Genomic DNA, 21179 nt, shown 5'->3' with positions numbered 1-21179 from the left:
TCTGTTTTGTGTTGATGGTACAGTAAACAGTAGTCAATTCAAGCAATAAATTCCTCAGTGCATGCTTTATTGACTGAGAGAGCTAAGCTCCTATGCTACAAAACCTGCAGTTCTTCCTGCATCCAGTGATGTCACAGTGATGTTGTGGGATGCAGGAAGAACTCCAGGCTATTTCAGCTTGAATTTTCTGGTCTTCACCCCTGGGGAGCCAAGAAGTGTGCAAGCGGAGTATTTTTGTCAACTAACACTATGTATTGCCCTACAAAATAAAATCTATAGGCGAGGGTGGTGATATACAGCAACATGGGTGTGGATGTCAGAAGCCTGCGTGCAATGCATCCTGGTAAAGGTAGGAACTGCCAGCATGGCTCCACAAACAGAATAACTCAGTTTTCTTGGTCAATATAGCACACACTGAGGACGTTATTGCTTCACGTGACCACATTTACCATCAGCACTGATTGGACATCGACATGAAAAGTGTTAAACTTTCCCTTTAACTAAACAGTGCTCCCAGAACTCCACTAAAGAAGCAGTTCACCGGAGAATGATGGTTAAAATCTGTAATTCGAAGAAGTAATTCCACAATGCAGTCCTGATTAGAAGAAAATATTAATCAGCTTTAACAGGTTTCGATGCTGTTATGCAGCTGCAGTCTTGCTGTGCATGTGACACCTGCGGTTACTGGTGGCAACTCCAAATGTGATTTAATGCCACAGGTCACAGAATTCTGGGGAAAAGCCAAACAAATTCTTGTTGTTTTAATAAAGAAGTCAGGTAATAATGAGTCAGGCCTTTTTCTATTATTCTGTAACAGCCATGACCTGATTTTATGTTGCTTGTGGCATGAGTCTGCGAACAGCAGTGCAAAGTGACAGGACTTGGTGCCCTGGCTTAGAAGTTGGAGGTGTGGAGGTGACAGGCAGCTCTAGCTCACTGCGGCTGCACCTTCTAGTTATATCACTTGTGAAATATTTCAAACTGATCCGCTGTCATTCACTGTTGTGAATGATTGCGGGAAGTGCTAAATTGACTGACAAACACCATGCATTCCCTGTGTCCCTTGTTTCAGCACTTAATGTGAGGCTGCAGCAGTAGGAGATGTTCACTTTGCATTAACAGTAATTTTCTACAGCTTTTTTTTTTTCTGGGAATCCGTCAAAGATTATAATACTGCAAATATATAAGTATCGCAAAACTTTAATCAATAGCCATTTTGCGGGTTGGATGGGAAGCTTTGGCAGGCCAGCTGTGGCCCACAGGCCACCAGCTGACAGTTACTGCTTTAGGGCATTTCAACTGGAGAACTGGAAATGAGACTGGAGAAAAATCTTTAACCATTCCAAATGTTTTAAGTTTATTTGCTTTGAGACTAGTTCAACCTCCCTATATTGAGCATAAATCTATGATGGCTCACATTTGTACAATGGTGTACAATTGGTGCAAATTAACAAATTAGTCTGTGTAGTCTTTGTTGTTGCTTCATACAGGCCTCATAAGAGCTGAAAATTAAATGACATTACTGTCTCATATCACAGCTAAGAGCACTAGCTTGACATTGTTGTGCTAATGGAGCTATAATTCTCTACAGATGTAAATGGCATATACTGCAATAAATATGAACTCATAATCCGGTAGGTCAAATCATAATTTATGGGCTAAATCATGCATTTAAACTATTTTCATGTATTTCGGTGGCATTTTGTTGCCATTAAGACTGTTATTTGATATTAAAGTAAGAGGCAAGGTGTATGATCTATATGATTATGAGTTGCTCATGCAGCATAATGAGCAAATAATGCATCACATCCAAGTACGCCATCTGGAACCAAAAAAAAAAGCCTCGCAAAGATGATCAGATGTGCTTTAATACACAGATCTGCCTTCTGCAACATTGCATCCCTCAGTGCTTTTAAAGTGACGCAGCCTAAGACAAAAGCCATAAGCAGTCTAACTAGAAGAGCACAGCGTGTCCCAGTTTAAAATTACACTGTTTGACGCTCCACTTTGTCATTAAGGCTTACTTTTGACTTTCATCTTCTTTTTTGCACTTGTTCTGTCTCTGCTCCAGACAACCCCAGCCTGCTGAGCCACGTCCCTGTTACCGTCCAGGTGCTGGACGTGAACGACAATCCGCCAGAAATAGCCACCGACGAGGAAGTCATTGTGTGCGAGAGCTCAAGGCCAGGACAGGTGAGCGTCTAGTATTCACCTAGAAAAATCTGCAACAGCTATCTCTGTCTCTGTATCATTTTTCTCTCCCACACACTCCTCGCACACTCAAAACCTTCCTACACCACAGGCGCACCTCAGAAGTGTTGAGAGCTGTGCATTTACCTCAGTCGTCTCCCTGGCTACATACATTCTGCACTGAGCTATTGTTTCCCACAGCAGTTTGGGTTTGTTCACTTGGAGCCGAGCGGTGAGAGACTCTGAAGGCACTGGAGAGCACTGCTTAATCATCCCTCATTCAAAATGAGTATCTTAGCAGCAAACCATGACAGCTCTAAATCGAAGCTCATTCCAATTTGCTCTCAGTAGTCTTTGATTCATTCGAATTAAGAAGGTTTTGGAGATATAAGGCAATCAGTAGCATGGAAATGGCTGAAAGGGTGGATGGGAAAGGATGATGGAGTAAAGACTGGGAAGACACAACTAAATACATTTTTAATAGTTCCAAGCAAGTGAGAGAAAAGTTTGAATTAAAGTTTGCATTAAATTTGAATTAAGGTTGGTTTATAGCCGCAGGGTTCTTGGCCGAGGGCATAAAGTGGAAAGAATTATGTTTTGAACGAGACAACGGCACACTACCAGTCAGACAACATGTGAGAAAGAATAGAGCTGCTTAATGTTTCATAATTTGTTTACATTTCAATTTTCATGCCATATACATGGAAAATCCTCTGATTGGCTGGCAGGTTTTTATGGAAATTGTAAGAGGACACCTAGTTCAAATGATAAATCAGTGCTCAAGATTTATTAAGCTGCAGGTTTAACCAGGACACCAGTGAAATTGAGCAAAAAGAAAATAGATAACAATGTTAACACAGCTTCTCTTTGCCTTTAGTTAGCGGCCTCGGGTCACCATAAATAGAGCCTCAGTGTTAAGAGAAGCTACTGAGTTAGTGTGGTGTTGGCAAAAAATGGAACCTTGTAACACCCGTAGGTTTACAGTGATTCACAAAATTCACATTTTGACTTCATTTTCAATGCCACAAGTCAGAAATCAAGGTTAGAGATTTGTGCACAGCACTGAGGACATTAGGTGCTAAAATGTAACTGCCAGTGAATAATAAAGTGAGCTGATTTGGGGCCTCTTGGATCTGAAGAGTGTGGTATTACAAAAATAGTGAGAGTGAGACTCTTGTCAGCTCTGTATGGCTCAACAATTTGAAATGGACAATTCCTTAAAGTTCCCATGAAGTTAAAGTCGATGTGTAAGTGTCACATATTGCATGATATGTCACCTATATGCCAGTATTTGGCACAATAATGACTAAAAAGTTATTTTGTAGGTACTGTCTGGTATTTTTCATGTTATTTCAGAGTTTGTTTTTTTCCTGGAAAACAATTAAAAACTGTTGATGACTCATCCTGCACTATGAGGTGTAAATTTGCATCCAATGAAGCACTTTGTTGCTTTCAACACAGTGGAGCACAGAAAGAAATTATCTGGGGGAACAGGCCTCAGTGTACAAAAGCTTTTTTCTGTTTTTTCCTCTGATTTTTTCCCAGTTTGCTGCAGGACAGATAGCTTTAGTAGATAACCGTAAGCGTTAGTTGTTAGCTTCCATTCGCGGGGAAACATAACCAGGCTCAGCAGCTTCCTAGTGAACCCGTGGTTTTCAGTGGTTTTGAGTATTTATTTTAAAAGACAAAGGTCAATATTGTTCTTAAAAGTGAACATTTTTGATTTATTTACTCGTCCATGATGGTAAATAAAATACCTTTGGGTTGTGGCCAGAATAAGACATATGATGATATCATCTAGGGCAGAAGAAATCTGAGCACAAACTTCCCTTAGATGAGAGCAGAGACACATCGGACTCACTATACTCTAAACCAAAAATTGCATTATGGGGAACAACATAGAACCCACTCATAAGCCAACCTCTGCGTTTCTTCAGGCAGGCATTTTCAAGCTAATAGCAAATTGTATTGCTTCCTCTGGTTTTCTCAACCTCCCACTGGGCTATTTTTTTAGGAGTAATCAAGTGACAGTTAGCTAATTTTTCACATTAATGGGGAATCATTACAACTCTAGAATCATTAGTACAAGATAAACCTGCTCTTCTCAGCCAAAGGCTCCCACTAGTGCCACCCTGTCAACCATGACATCCACATAAGTAAACTCAACCACACACAAAATACATCCTAATGCTGCCCGGTTAAAGACAGAGGTTTGCACAAGTATACCAGGAGCACAACACCCCAAATCTCACTGCAGATAAGAACTCCCTGTGGTGACAGCGGCTATCAGGTCGTTTTTCTCTCAACTGCGTCCCTCTCTCTCCCAGCTCTCGCTGTGTCTCTTACCAATTAAGGGTAACAAGATGACAAAAGTGGCAGCGAGGTTGCCCTCAGAGCACCCCTGTCATTGTTAGATGCCCGCCCCCCCCCCCCGGCACAAGCTGAATGCTCTGAAACCTTTGCATCATCATCACCAGCCACTCTATTGAAGGCAGTGCGCACAGGTATAGAGAGGAAAATATTACAAGAGCAGATGGCTGTAGGTCAGAGGAACTCTGACTCTGGCCAATTATGATCAACAAATGAGATCTGCATCTGAAACTACAACCCCAAATCCCAAAAAAAGTTGGGACAGTTTGTAAAACAGATTGCAATGGTTTGCAGAAACTTATATTCAATTGAGTACAGTTCAAAGACAAAATAATTAATATTCAAACTGATTAACTTTTGTTTTGCATATATACACAAGTTCTGAATTTGATGCCTGGAACATGCTTCAAAAAAGTGGGGACAGGAGCTTGTTTACCACTGTGTTACATCAATTTCAAATGTGGACTCATCAGGCCACAGCACTTTTTTTTTCCCACTTTGCATCAGTCCATCTCTGAAGTAGGCAGCCTTCCTGGTTTATGTTGATATATGACTTTCTCTTTGCATGTTAACTTTGATTTACAGATACAGCGTCACACTATGTTTGCTGAAAACGGTTTTCCTAAATGTCACCAAACTCTATACAGTTTTATTTTTGTATTGTTTTACTCAGCTACATTGTAAATGGGGTTTCTACCTCACTGTTAAAATAAAGGTTAAATGAATGAATGAATGAATTAGGTGTTTTTTTTAATGCAGTTTGCAATGCAGTGCAGCCTAAGAGGTCAAAGGTCACTGGTATTCAAGGTCTTTGGTCTTGCCCCTTGCATGTAGAGATTTCTCTGGATTCTGTGAATCTTTTAATGAGATAATGGATTGCAGATGGTGAAATCCCTGAATTCCTCCAGTTTTGTGTTGAGAACTATTTTTAAACTTGTGGACTACTTGCCCACACAGTTTTGCACAAAGTGGTGAACCTCCGCCCATACATGCTTGTGAATGACTGAGCCTAGTTAAGGACGCCCCTTTAATATCCAATCATCATACTGTCTCCTTATACTAAGTAACCTTTTCATCTTTTGAATGATCCAAAAAGACATTTTTTGAGCAACCCACAAGTTTCCTAATATATATTTTTTTTTTTTACCCCTTTCTGACTTTTTTGAAGCATGTTCCAGGCATCAAATTGAGAATGAGTGTATATTTACAAAAACCAATACAGTTTATCAGTTTGAACATTGAATATCTTGTATTTGCTCTGGAATACAAGTTGAAAATTATTTGCAAATCATTATATTCTGCTTTACACAACATCCCAACTTTTATGGAACTGGGGTTGTAAATCACCTCCTGTTTGCAACTAGGGTGAAAAATTATTCTAACCGGTGCAGCGGCTAATTAAATGTTGCACATGTTGTCTGTGGAGAGTAATTTACCCTGTGGTCCTTTTGAACAACAGGTGATCCAGACTGTCACAGCAGTGGATAAGGATGACTTTGCCAATGGACAGCGGTTTTCCTTTGCTTTGCCGAGCCAGCTACCAGTTAATCCCAACTTCACCCTGAAAGACAATGAAGGTAATTAAAGCGATCAATATGTTTGTTTGCATTTCTTATGAGTTTTGCACTCTGCCTTCGGGGCAGGACTCCATCCTCATTGCTCACATTCCAAGAGCCAATAAGCTGTACTGATTTTCTCATACCTTGGAGGTGCAGTAGAGAAAAGCGCTGTGTCAACTGGCTACCGTCGACATCTGAAGATCCAAATACCTCTGGGATCTACTCTGAGTCCGGTCTTCATGAAACATAAGTCATAGTGGTTTGGCATGTTTGTGTATTGTGTTGTCAAATGGATTACCCGCTCTGGTGCGCTCCCTTTCCCCCTCCTGCGTGCATTATTTTATGCCAGCGCGAGGGCCAACCGTTGGCGTTACCACGGCAACCATCACAGTCTCAGGTGAATACCTAGCCCTGGGTTGGTCCGCAATCACAGGGCTTTTAAAAGCTCTCAGCCAGAAGATCCCACAGTTGCCCACTGAGAGGAGGAGTTCACAGCACTCCAGATGAATCCGTGAGCCAGAGAGAGGCAGGAAAACAGAGAGGAAGGGAGCGCCAGAGAGATCAGAAAAATCAATGTGATAATAGGAGATAAGTCTGTTTAGCCCTCGGTCCAGTTGCTTCTCACCACAAGCTTCCCCCCAGTCTTCTTTAGCTATAGTATATTGAGACGCAGAGGCAACTTTTGCTGCATTCATGTAAGTGGCACTTAGAGACATCCCTTACCTCCTGCCCACCTCCACTTCTAGGGGGCAGATGAATCAAATAAAGCAAATATCGACAGAAACACTACTTGAAAGACAAATATATCCTGGAGGACAGTGAAGTATTATTTTGCAACGTGCAAATGTGGTATTTATTCAACATTAGTTTCAGTTTTACGCATATTAACCCAGCAGAGCAGCTCGGCCCCGAGTCAGTGGTCCCAAGAAGTGGAACTGTGATGGTACTTGTTTGGGGAAAGGAGAGAAAATTTACTTTAGTTATGTCCATTACTGTCTCAGCAAAGGTTATTATAGTCAGTGGTGGACAAAGTACTCAACCCCAGTAGTTAGTCAAAGTATAAATTCTCCTGGTAAAAATTACAAAGTACGTTTTCTAATATCAATGCATTGCTGTATTGTTTTAACAGTGCATTTGCAGAACCTGACTTGCTTGTAGAACCTCTCTGCTTCACAAAGCCTATAGAAACACCTATAAAAACTTCAGTATAGAAATGAAAACAAAAAGTACAGCTGTTGTCATTTTCTGATGTAACTATGTTAAAATCACTGCATAAAATTAGATTGAAGCCGACTGTAAGGAGTTCTCAAAGTCTGTTAAATAACTAAGATTTCTTTCTGTCATCAGGATCAGTATATACATTAATTATGTGGTATTTTTCACCCTGACAAAAACAATCCCACATTAAAAGCTGTAAGCCTGTAATTATTTCTCTTTTTCTAATTATAATAACATCTTGAGATTTAATTTTCTTTCTCCTGCTGTCGCCATCAGTCTTGTTTGAATGAAGGAGGAAGAGCTTGCTTGTGTTTGTTATGTAGTGGAGTCAAAAGTACAATATTTGTCTTTGAAATGTAGTGGAGTGAAAGTCATAAGTTTCCAAAAAAAGAAATACTCAAGTAAAGTACAGATACTCAAAAAATGTACTTAAGTACAGTATTCAAGTAAATGTACTTAATTACCGTTGACCACTGATTATAGTTAACTAAAACTTAACTAAAACTAAACTAAAACTAGCAGTGAAAAAACATTTTAATTAGATTAAATAATAATAAAAACTGGATTTTAGGAAAAAAACACAAACATAAGGAAATGTCTTCAGACTTTGTCAAATTGGTCTCATTCACCAACACATCAAGCTTGAGGAGGCATTTGTGCACATGTTTATTGAGACTGTGATGTCTACATGACTGTGAGTCAACTGCCTTCACAAAGTATTGTGTTTGTATTGTAATACTTAGCCCGGAAAAAATATTCCCTGTATGATAATAATAAACTAATACTGAAATAAACTGAAAACTGAATTAAACCAATACCAAAAATAAAAATGGAATAAAAATAAAAACTAATGAGAAATACAAAATTGTAATAACTCCGGTCTGGTGCAGGAGCCATCATTTCCCATGAGGCTGAAATATTTTTACCTAATCAAACACTGAATACAACACGTCGAAGATTTCTGGACTTAAAACCTGGAATCACACAGTGACGCCCTTTTTATCCCAACTATTTGAGGACCGTTCTTTTGGCACCTTTTTGACTATGTTGTATATGTCGTGAAAAACACTTTTTAAATATATTTCCTATTTTTGTCGCTGTAAATTTCTCAGAAACTCCCCTGGGTAACAGAGGTACACCTCCAAGATTGCCTGCAAAACATCTCTTGCTGATTTACCATATGTTGTGTTAGGGAATCACAGCGTGGACTTGATAGAAAACTAATGGAAAACTTAATACTGAGAAATCGCTGGTTAACCAACAACAAGCAGGCCACAGCGACGCAGTCATGTTTTTTTATATGAATGTCTGCCAGATAATGTGAGGCTTATTATATCATTGTGAATAATAAAATGTAAATTATGCCCATCATGGCCACAAATACGAGTATGTAAAGTTTTCTAAAATGACTGTTTCATCCGTAATGGCACCTTTTTTGTTGAAGGTCATAGCTCCTTCCACTACAGATTGCTGATTACATGTCCTCAAATGTAATTTAATTCAACATATTTAATTAGATTACTTAAGTAACCTTTTCTAAATACTGTGGATTACTTTTCGAACGCTTCAAAAACATCTTGCAGAGCCCATTTGCCTTGAGTCTCTTTGGATGTTGTGGTCCCTTTACTGTTCTCACTTGGTCACCTAGAGCATCTTACGCATGCCACACACATCTAAAGCACAGGCTAGAACATGTTGAGTAAATGTGTTGACTTATTTACAGTTTTTGTGTTTCTGCCTAATTAGTGATACATATCATCACTTCAGTTGAGCAAATTAGCCGGCTACTTATTCAGATTTAATGAGCAGTGTTAGGGTATGTTGAGACCTCCTTGACAATGTGTGTAAAATGTATTTTACTTTATATTTCTGTCTCAGCTGGGCATCTCTTCTTGTTTGGTGTGTAGCAGGGACATTCAGAGCACACAAACTGCACGCCTCATATGAATTTTAGAGCAGTTATAGCAAACACAAAGTAATCCCTTCATGTAATCTATTTTTAAAGACAGTAACTGTATTCAGAATACCACCAATTTAAAGAGGACACCTAGGTTTCTATCGTAGTGACACAGAATGCTGTTTGACCCCCCTCGCTCACTCCAAAAAATAAAAATCTGCATTATAGTTCAGTTTTAGTTTATAGACTATGTAAATAATAAATACGTAATGTTGTGTTAGACTTTCAAAATAAAAGTCTCGAGTAAGTTTATGCACCAAAACAACTTGGTTAGGTTGAGGAAAAGATTATGGTTTGGGTTAAATTAACTACTTTCATTAAAAAAAAAAAAAAAAAAAAAAAAAAAAAAAAGTCAGTCTCCTGTCAGTCCAGTACTTTGGAAAATTGTCTTTGGCTTCACTATAATCAACATGGGCTACAATTAAAACAGTTATACAAAACAGGACAATTAACATTATTAAAAACAAGTAATTATCTATGACGTGGACAGTATTTAGCTTCACCACAGTCAACATAGATTACAAATAAGACAATAAAACAACAAATTGGAGAGCTTAGAGTTCAGTCATAGGCAGTTCAAATGCAGTTCATTAGACCTAATACAAATTCTGCATGATACTGGTGTGTTGGGTCAGATGAAGGAGCAGAGCAGGAGCAATTCAAAGCCGTCTGTAGATCCGTGTCTTTAGAAAGGTCCGCGAGGAACCCCGACCCTCCTCAAGCCAGGCCTTACGGGGATTTGCCTGGTGAGTAAGTTCACCGACGGGGACGGGTCATGTGTATTTTGAGTGCACAGTGCAAATTAAACCCTTAAAACACCAGATTTCTCAATCCATATACCCACCATTAGAAAATATGCCCCGCTCTTGTTAAGTGATTCTCTCAAAAGTCGTCAGATTTATTACAACAGAGCCATCTGCAGCAAAAATATTCCCCAACCATTCAGGAAGGAAACTTGTCTTTCTTGAAGGATTGATAGCAGCTTTTCTTTTTTTTTTTTTTCGTTCATGCTGTTTGAGTAATGGCGCCTTTCAATTTGGGTTTAGCTCCTGCTGCATACCATCCCACAGGGTCTTGTTTTTCTCAGACTGTGGCTGTGATATAATCCCACGTGGGATGGGACGATTATGTGTCATGACATGGAAATAGAAAATTATTCATATTTTAATCATTTGTTAGAGAAAACTTGGAAGAATAGAGAGTGGGGGGATAGAGAGGACAGTCTATGAGGAGGAACTTATTCCCCACTGGATAAATTATCCCTCCAGGATAAATAGGTCATGTAACTAACAGATCCTGAAATACTCACAATTTATGCTTAGAAAAGGGATTCAGATGACCGTTCTAACACCTTCCCTTGTATTTCCTAATTCAGCTTCCTTTCTATAACCGGGAAAGCTGTTAAAGGGCATGTTCTGATTTAGAGTAACAAGCGGGACGGTTAGTTGACCAGATGAAAGGAAACGTGGCCACAAAACAAAGCCTTCAACTTGTTCTGTTGACCACAGAGTAGCTCCACTGGAGCAGTTAAATGCCTTGATCAAGGGCACACTTAAAACTAGCTTTTAGACAAGGGAAGTGGTTCCTGTTTTAAGCACTACCTTTCAAGCTACTCACTAACTGACGCACAGTTATATTCAGTGGTTTATCACTCAAGGACAACGCTTTTGTCAGGCTCTTATACTGTTTAGCGTCACGATGTGCTTTTCACCACCTGTTTCTGATCTGTTCTGCTCTGTAATTTGTTTGCTTACTCATTTATATTAACAGAGTGTCTATTTGCACCTGGGTGAAAATAGGAACATTGCAGCCATTTGGTCACACTTTGCCTCCTTGGTTTAACTGTAAAGAGCAATAAATCTCCTGTGCTAAACCCAGTCATCTACCACAACCTTTCATCCACAACTCTCTTGTGGGAGAGTGGGGTTTTAGTCCTGCTCTGTGAGACAATGGGAGGTTTAAAAAGCCACAGGGGTTACAGACACCTGGGTACTTTTCTTTGCCATGCTAGGCTATATACACCAGGTGTAAATAGCCTTGGGTGCAAATAGCATTGCTGGCTACGGACACCTGGATGCTCATCTCTACTTTATAGGCTATGTACGCCCGGTTGCAATGGCCACAGTCTCATACACTATCCCACCTTGAGTGCAAATAGCATCTGCCCTATATTGATCCCCTGTCTGTGGGGTTCTAGTGCACTATTAGATGTATTAACTAGACTTTTAGACTTAGTTGACTTATTATTAGTGGCGGTTTGTTTGGGTTCAGGCAACAAAACTTTTGGTTAGGTGTAGGAAACAAACTACTTGGTCGGGCTTAGGAAAAGATGGTTTGTCTCTGCGTGGTATAAGTAGCCAGTATGGCTATTTACATCTGCATGACAAACTGCATTGTTTGTCTGCGGACACCCGGGTGCAAGTCTGAGCCATGCTGTGCTGTATACACCTGGGTGGTTATTTCACTTTGGGTGCAAATAGCCAAACTGGCTTTTACACCCTGGGTGCCTCATTTTTTTTCTCTTTGTTCCTTCCAGCTCATCTGGAGTTTCAAAACACCAACCTCCCTCCCTCTTCATGTTAAGCCTCTGCACTCTGAGTTCATGCTGCTTCAGTCGTCTCCAGTCACTTGAAGCCCGCATTTGCACTTCCATTCAAAAGAGGCGTTGGAGTCATATAGCCACTGTGTATTAGAAGTTATTTACTGTGTTCACAATATCTGGGTGAGAGAGAGAAAGCGGCACAATGCACCATACTGTTGACTCCTGTGTCTGATAATTAAAGTAAGCTCTTCACACTCCAAGCAACTCCGTTCATTGCTCTTGTAGCAGACCAACAGTTGGTAGCTTCTCTGTGCCAGAGCCTAATACCTCCCTCTGTTGTTGTGCAACTGACGAAAATCCCTCTCAGTCACTCGCACGACTAACTCTCTCATGACCTCCTTTCCTCCTCGCTTACAGTTTGCTCACAGCGGATCCTCATGGACTTGGAGTTTTGCGGCTCAGTTTTTGCATTACGAAAAGAGTTTAGTTTGAGACACTCTGATATACTTAAAGGGAGTGTTCACCCTCAAAATCAAAAATATATATTTTCCTCCTACCTGTAGTGCTCTTTATTCATGTAGATTTCTTTGGTGAGAGTTGAAGAGTTTTGGAGAAATGTCTTCTCTTTAATATAATGGGACTAAATGGCACATTTGAAAAACTCGACACCAGAGTTTCTTTCCAGAAATCATGACCCAGTTGCTCAAAATAATCCACAAACCTTGTTGTGAACTATTTTCTTTCTGCTAGTAGAAACTACTTGTGATTCTACTCTCTTTCTACCAGAAAAAAAAGTAGTACACGAATTGTTCACTGCTCATCTTGAATAACCTTGTAATAATTTTTGGAAAGAGACACTGGTTTTGAATTTTTCAGATGTATTATTTTGGTGCTCAGAGTGCCATTTAGTCCCATTATATTGGAGAGAAGACAGAAATTTCTACAGCTGATATCTCAAAAACTAACCAACTCACACCAAAACTATCTAGATGTTTAAACAGCACTAGAGGTAAGAGGGGAATAAAATGAGTTTTTGATTTTTCAGTGAACTGCCCCTTTAATGGCTACTTTTCAGTTAAATAACTAATGATACCTGCAACTGATCCCGTCCTCTCACTCGTGTGAGGTAATTTAACAATCATGACTTTTCAAAGAACTCATTAACTAAAGCATTTTGGCTTTTTCAGGGAAACTATGTATTTCCTGTTCTCGCAAACATATCGGATTTGTTAAAAGCTATTATCTTGTTACAATCTGTGCTTTTCCTACAGAGAACTGTAACAGCTCCGGCGCTGTTTAACAAAATCAAATCAGCGTAGTGGTTGGGTGTCAATTTTTGGCCAAAAAAAAGAAAAAGAAACAAGGATTCTGTCTACGTTTATGTCTACTAGGCTTTTTACCTTGCTTGAATTGTTTGCAGAGATCCAAGCATGGAGGGGTCCTTGAACACACAGTTGTCATGCAGATGTGCTCATGCAGCTGAAGCGCTGGATGAGCTACAACAAATGCAGGTCAGACTCTTACAGTATATTAGGCCCCATTAAAGCAGGAAAAAACAAGGGGGATGCTTCTACTCTGCAGCTCCAGGGAAGCACTTTGTGACAAACCTGTTCTGTTAAAAGCCCTTTAACTACATTCAACTTGACTATGCCTACTTTACAATGACTGAAAATTGAATGCCTCTTTGACCTCCTTATCTGTCACATTGTGATGACATTTGCTTCTAAAAAGGCAATTTAATGGAGGCTACGATCTCTAAATAACCCACATACTTAAATAGATCAATTGATTTCTACAGGCATCTTCTTCCAGTGTGCATACAGAAGACCTTATAATATTACAGTTAATCAGCTGTGTTGAAAGAGGCACTGTCAAGTCATTGATATGTGGGACGTTTAATTAGATTTTATGTCATTCACACTCCACTTGCAACGGGTGTTATACTTCTGCATTCCCAAACAGCCATTATCTGCTGAAACAGCAGGATTTGTGCAGAGAGGGCAGAGCAGCTTGTCTCGTGCAGGTTTGTCAAAACTGGCACAGCAAAACAAGCAAAAATTGTCAGTTACAATCTCACTTTGGAGTATCTGATTTGCTTTCCTGGCATCATTTGTTTGTTTTTTTTCCTCCTCCTAATTACTTGATGTTTATGATTTAAGAAAAATGAACAGAGTTGTTAAAATTAAATAAACCAACATTGTTTTGCAGAAGCTTTTTATGTGTGCAGTAAGGCCTCAGCAGCCGCCAGTGCCACATTGGAGCTGTGAACCAATTTGTTCCTGTGTACCAGAGGAACATAATGATAGTATTCTGCAGTCCCTTTTGATTGTAACTGCAGAAGCATACAGGCCAACCCATAATTAGCACAAATACACAAAACACAACCTTATGGAACAAACATGCCATGCTGAGATGTATATGCTGAAACCAATGCATTGGTCAAAACATGTTTTTTTTACAAGCAGCCAGATCACTAACTGCTATCTGTTGTCACTGCCGGGCATGTTTTGCTAAACTAAGCCTTACTGAGTCAGACTAATCCTTATTGAATGCAGGGGCTTCTTTTAAAGGAGATTTTCCGTTTGTCTCTTGACGTGCTGTTTTCTTTTTGCATAAAAGGCCTTTTATTGCTCCAGAAAATGATATTATTCTTTGACATTCAAGGCTGCCGTAAAACAACACCTAGATTAGAACTGCATCTGTATTTGTTGACAGGGTCTTACCAAACCAGAACCAGTCACAAACCTTCTGTATCAAATACTTACATGTAATTAGTCAAAGCAGACTAATAACAGTGTACATCTTTGCACATTTCGAACATTTAATTATCACAAAAATGCAGCTGCCACCCAGCATTCAGATTCATAATAGCCAATTGACACAAACAAAAAAAAAATCACATGTGGAGTTCCACAAGCGTCCATCCTTGACCCTCTTCTATTCACCATCTGTTTCTTGTGTTTGTTGTCTTGTAAATACAATTTTAATGTTTTCTTGATGTCTTATCTTTACATTTCTATGTCCATGTAAAGCACTTAATTGCCGTTATTACGTTTTACACTGGACTGTACTGGAGGGACAGTGTGTATGGAATGTTCAACCCATTCTTAGTGAGCTTATGTCTTCCCAAATAGACATTAAATGGACTTTAGCCTGCTAGCATCCTAGTAAAATTGTGTAATGTACAATTGAGCCCCTGTGGTCACTGTCAGGAGAATTCACGATAACCAAGAGGATGTGTTTTTATCATGTGACTGGCACACAACCAGAAACATCTTCCCTGTATGTTGCTTTACATTCTTTTCACCAATACTGCAGATATGCCCAAATGCATTCAGAACTGATATCAGTGCAAAACCCCACCAAATGAGGTGGTAGCTTCATCCACCATCTTTGACGGGCCACAAACTGCAGTGCAGTTCTTGGCTCCAACCCTTTCTGAAATGGAGTATTTGTAGTAGGTGAGAGTGCATGTGACACGGACACTCTCTTATGTGAAAGGGCGACTCTGACCAACGTCCTGAGAATCAGGTCAGAACACAGAGTTATATGAGAAAACAGCTTATAGGAGTCAATCCTGGAAGTATACAGTCAAAGGGCCAACCTTCCTTTGAAATAGCTGCCATCCTTCAGTGGAAACCAGTACAGAACTTTATAGATAAATACAGTGTACTGGACAGTGGATACATCAGAAAATCCCAAATGCGTGTACCATTTGCAACAAATGCAAATGATTTAAACTTATAAACTTTAATGTGGACTTAAATACCTGCAGCACCAGCACAATACCTACATTTTATTGACATTTGTGGCCTGTATAAACCACAGGCCATCCCCAGCAAGTACTCAAAATCAGAGTGTGACCAAATATGTATTCTTCCCCAAAATAGTGCCACGACAGTTTATGTTGTGCTCCAAGTGGCAACTGGAGAGAAGGTTCGTGCTGAATCCCATCACCGGCACCTACACACACCCACCAAAGTTCACAAGGAATCCAGCTAAGTGCATGTGTGGGCAAGTGTGAAGTCTGTAGAGATGTGTTTGTGTCGCATGTCTATTGTTGGTCTATTTTTGGTTTGCCTTTTCTTTTCTTTCTTTCTTTTTTTTTTTTAAAATCACACCTATGTTTTACAGTGAGCCAGTGCTACAGCAAAGATATTTGCATTCACAATATGGTAAAACCTGAAATCTAATCAGGCATCTCTTGCTATAATCAAATGTAAATCATGGCCTGTCTGGCTTTCTATGCACTTTTCCACATGTGCAGTGTTTTTCATTTTTATATACAACGATAGAGTTTAAATGATGGAATGATAAAATAGGATCAATCAAGAAAACAACCTATGAGGAAGAGTTAAGAGTGACCACAGACATCAAGTATTGCCATGCAATTGCTCAGTTCATGCACGTCCAACTTCATGCTGCTGTGAAACCTCACTTAACTTTATATCTTGAGATGGGGAGACAGTAATGCATAAGTGATACAAAAGTTATGTAAGTGATATTTCACCTCGCATGCTAATGCTTTTGGAAAAGTTAAAAAAAAATGAGGCCGTTTGCCAGTTAGTGGCTCGTACTTTGGTTTAATGAACCCGGTGCAGAGGAAATTCCACAGGTTTGTGCAGAACCTCACATACATACATATTAATGCCTGTGTGCATTTTTAAATGTAATTAAAAACTCAGACACCAGGAAGAAAAGATTGAGAATGATTGTAAAAAGTGATCTAAAAAATAACACAGATCAAAATCTTCATAATAATTTTCAATAAACCGTGGAATACTCTTAAAAGCATATTTCCCCCCGGTCAGACCCCACTGCAGGTGTAACAGGGGCTATTGTAACACTCAGTTCCTCCAATCAGAAAAAAGTTAGAGTGATGACACTTACTGCACATACTCCATAGAATTCTCTGTCTTTACATGTGGAACAGGCGCCAGATACTGCAAGAAAAAAAAAAAAGTCTTTGGATGTATATTTTTCTGCTCTGTAAAATTCAGCCCTGTTTGTCTGTGTCATGTGTGACATGCTAATCTGTAAGAAAATGAACATATTTCACTGAATTTATGTAAAAATGACACATTTCAGAATAGAAGACTCCACTCAGCAGAGTGCAGATCCCCACCAGGCAAAAGGTGGTGAAGCACCTACTGCAATGCCACCACGACTGCCACATAGAACCAGCAGAGATCTGGAATGTTCCACCAACACTAACGTAACTCATACAGCTCAAACAAGATTTCATAATGAAGCAGTTATTGATCACTTGTGCACCCCCCCAGTGGCAGAATAATAAAAGTGAGATATCAGCTGTCAATGGTCAATGGTCAAAATATAGAATTACTGCCTCGCAGTTGTATGCCTCCACCAGTCAAGTTTACATCCATGTCTGTCCAGACTATCATATATGTAGTGATTTTAATATATAATATTTGAGTGCATGCAATGCTTCACATCTAAAATAATTTGAACCAACAAGTGTTACAGCCGCCCCAACCAAGGGGGATTAAATTTAATATTATAAATATATCCCAATTGTTCTATTACATATACATGTTTCTTATAACAAAATTTAAAGTAAAATATTAAAATGTTGCAGTTTGCAGCATTAGCTGTTATGTCATGGTTAAACTGTGGCTGTGCTAACGCATGCTGTCTCTGCTCTTATGAAGCCACGTGGCTGCAGATGGCCCATCTCACTGCGGCGTTAATCAACAAGCACGCAGCTCTCCTCCACCCACCTGCAACGGGAGGCGGTTTAATGTGAAATTAGCATGACATAATTGATGTGCACTTCCTCATTGTGGCCTGTACAAGGACCCGTGCAGCCGTGCTTCAAAGTGTAAAGGCTGTGACTGCGAACACCGCGTGCACATACACACACACACACACGCACACACGCACACACACACACACACACACACACACACACACACACACACACATACAGCTTGTTTGTCTCTCTCTGCCTCAGCCTCTGTCTTCGTCCTCTTTGGCTCACACACACACATACACACACACACACACACACACACACACACACACACACACACACACACACACACACACACACACACACACACTCATCTCCTCCATTCGCCCCTCCTTCTTCTCCTCTCATCCTCCAACTCCCCATCTCTCCTCCTTGTTATTTGCATCTCTCACACTCCACACTCTCAAACCCCCCCCCCACCCATCTGCTTGCTGATACGGTGATACTGCGAGTCTGACTTAATAAAGCTTGAAGTACGTGTTGTCATTCCAACTGTCGATCATTATAATTATTCATAGATGGAGCAGAGATTGGAGTGGGAGGCGAGGTCTCAGAGCAGCAGCATGATAGTACAGCACGGCGGAGGTGTTTTCGCTGGGTGGAAAGGAAAAGGTTGCCCTGTGCACGATTCAGCATTTTCGGAACTTAAAATATTGTGTGAATATATATATTTATATATATATATTTCAGCAATGTGTCATCTGCAAGTTTCTCTCTGGTTAGTCAGTCATGTGAGGCCCATGTTAGTCATCCAGGTATGTGATTCATCCAGCCATATACTTTGAATGAACAAGGTTGGCTGATCATATGCTGTGGCTGTTGGTTCTCAAACATTATTTGATCCCTTATCTCCTAATACAACAGTTTAAAGGGGTGTTTTGCCTTACATTTTGCAGATGTTGTGTCTGTGCTGTGTGTAGTCCATTAAACTGTATCTGTAGGGTGTCCAAATAGCTAAACTGGTGACCTCCTGCTGGGATAACCCCTCTCACACAGCCTAAGTACCATAAGCATCGCATGTTAGATTCTTAATGGTAAACCCCCTCGGATCAGCCCAGCATGTGAAGTGGTTGTGTGAGGGCCTATGTGTTGGTGTAAGCTTCTTAGCATGCACTTCTTTTTATAGGAAGTGTTTAACATCCTGAACAAATATGAAATAAGCTTTGTATGAACTATCGCAAAAGGAAACAACTGAGCCATTAGCTATTTTTGTGCAGATTGAGGTGTGCAGGTGAAATTATGAGCACGAGTTTGGCTAACAAGCTAATCTTAGCGGCTATGAAGCTACTTGAAAGCCCAGTCCATCTCATACAGATGCTAAACAGATCAGGGAGTTCAGGGCTGGTCGCCCTGGTGCGTGACAAAATGTCTGGGACTGAGAACAAGTTTGAATGAGTCTTTTATATCTACAGAGGGCACTGGACCTCTTCAGGGTCCCGTCATGTTGCACCGCCATGTTTCTGCCTCTGTATTAAGATGCGTGGCTGCAGTATGGATCGTAAGCCCCACCCATCCATGGTAGCAGACGTGCCATGCCCAAATTAAACACGAAGATTGTTTATGTTATATAAGGTAGTTCTTATGCTGATGTACGTTCACGTGTTCATTTTTTCTGATAAGTGTGGTTTTAATTAGTTGTTTGATTATATTAAAAGCGTGTTTCACATCATGACTGACAGCTGAGCTCTTCATACGCTGTGACTGAGTTGGCCAGCTGTGCAGTCAGGACCTCAATACTGCAGCTCCAACAGTGATCACTACTTGATAGACTAAATGATGTCACCAGCGCAGGACGGCCAGCAGCGCTAATATTTGGAATAGTTTGGCTTCATTTTTGTACAGTGGGAGGAAGTGGAGACACATCATCCACCTTTATTTAGAGTCAATGTTTTTTTTATAATAAATTACATTCAGTTGTTCTCCCGTTCCTGTTGGCATTGTTAGTTTCTTTGGGTTATCCTTGGAGAAGGTTTGTCACACTCTGCTGGCAGTCCTTTTGTGCCGGTGTTCCAACAGTATGGACAAAACAGTCCATGGTGGAAGTCAACGCAGTGCAGTGATTCAATTTGGAACTGGTGGGCAACTGGACCATAAATGCCACCAGATGGCTAATGGCAGCTCTGCCAGTGATGTTGCCCCTGTTGCTTTCCATGCAGGAGATTTATGTCCTTCTAACTGTTGGATCGCTTTTTAGCATATACAGTATATATGTACAGTATATTGCTCCTAATTTATATAATCTCCCTGTTGTTTCACATTCCACTGATGTAAAAATAAACTTGGCTGAAGTAAACAAGGCTGCTTCAGTTGGCTACAGAAATACGGAGAACATTGGCCTGTAGCCCGCTGCACGTTATTCTGTTCATATTCCATCTTTATGACAAACACATTGAAAGTTGTTAACATACATTAGTTTTGACGAAATCAGAACATCTTTCATCAAGGTGTGGAGTTCAAGCCAACTGGAATTTTTTCATCCCTGTCAGTAAGTTTACATGCACACTAATTTTCTGTTATTATTCAGAGTAAGTAAATAATGACAGTTTGGGTTCACACTCACTGAGAACACTTAAAAAAAAAATCAGAATCTGGGGGTTTTCTAAAACTCAAAAATTCAAGTTTATCTAGGGAAGAGAAGTACATTATCTCAACAAAAGATTATAGGTTGTTCTAGCTTGTTTCAAAGTTTGACATTATGGGGTTTTTACTGCAGTTTGCAAGGCTGGGGTAGAGATGCATTCATAAAAAATAAACCCACATTTCTGATCATAAAGAGAAACACACCTACTCTTAAACATTATGGTTTTTGGATGTGCACAAATATCGCAACATTGACCTTTTCGAGAAGATGGTTGAAGGAATGAAAGAGGGAGGCTGTGTTCGTGCGGTCGAACCGGTCTGTTGAAAATGGCAAGAAGACACAGAAAAAAGTTTTTTTATGCAAAGAAGAAAAATGGCTCAGTCGGCTCAAGCTGTTCCACTTTTCCATAATTGGAGTATGTATGGCTGAGATATTAGTTGAATATTTGTTTTCATTAGCCATGTAAACAGCTTAATAGGAATATTGTCCTTTTTAGAATAAGGGAAAAAAACATTATGTACATTGTTTTTTTTTATTATTTGTTATTTTTATTATTTTGTGCACATAGTTGCTTGGAGAATAATGGATATTACATAATTGGAATGGAATTACATAATTATTGCACCAAAAAAATTTCCATTAAGCAGGATTACAATTTTAAAGTATATTTAAAAATAAAGAATGATCTCCTATCATGCATAGTGTGCACACATTACGAAACTTTATGAGTCTCACAACAACATTCAAGTGAGACCAGCTAATCTTACTATCAATTCACTGTCAAGGCCTCTAGTGAAAAAAAAGAAGCTTTTCAGCTGTGAAAATGCTGTATTTTATCATCAAGAACTCAACATCTAAAGAAACACATACAAACCGCTAATGTTAGCCGCACAGTTCAACCTCTAATGTTAACTACAAAGAACAACCACTAAAATTAGCTACACAGAAATCCAGTTAGCTGGTGTAGGTGGTGATTCTGGTGACCAGGA

The 21179-nt window shown here is 39.8% G+C and overlaps 1 protein-coding gene across 2 annotated transcripts in view; it reads left to right on the top strand.

The window, feature by feature from the left end:
• Positions 1 to 21179, top strand: part of LOC146307791 (cadherin-18) — a 167993-nt gene that overhangs the window by 133424 nt on the left and 13390 nt on the right. For both annotated transcript variants that reach the window (XM_084746854.1, XM_084746853.1), the window contains 2 exons: positions 2072 to 2193; positions 6020 to 6137. In XM_084746854.1, the coding sequence (XP_084602980.1) occupies positions 2072 to 2193; positions 6020 to 6137 (240 nt within the window). The remainder of the gene's footprint in view (positions 1 to 2071; positions 2194 to 6019; positions 6138 to 21179) is intronic.

Source organism: Lutjanus erythropterus, chromosome 21 (genome assembly GCF_056507025.1).
Source record: "Lutjanus erythropterus isolate fLutEry1 chromosome 21, fLutEry1.hap2, whole genome shotgun sequence".
NCBI classification, from domain to species: Eukaryota; Metazoa; Chordata; class Actinopteri; order Lutjaniformes; family Lutjanidae; genus Lutjanus; species Lutjanus erythropterus.
This window is presented reverse-complemented; position numbering and strand designations above follow the sequence as displayed.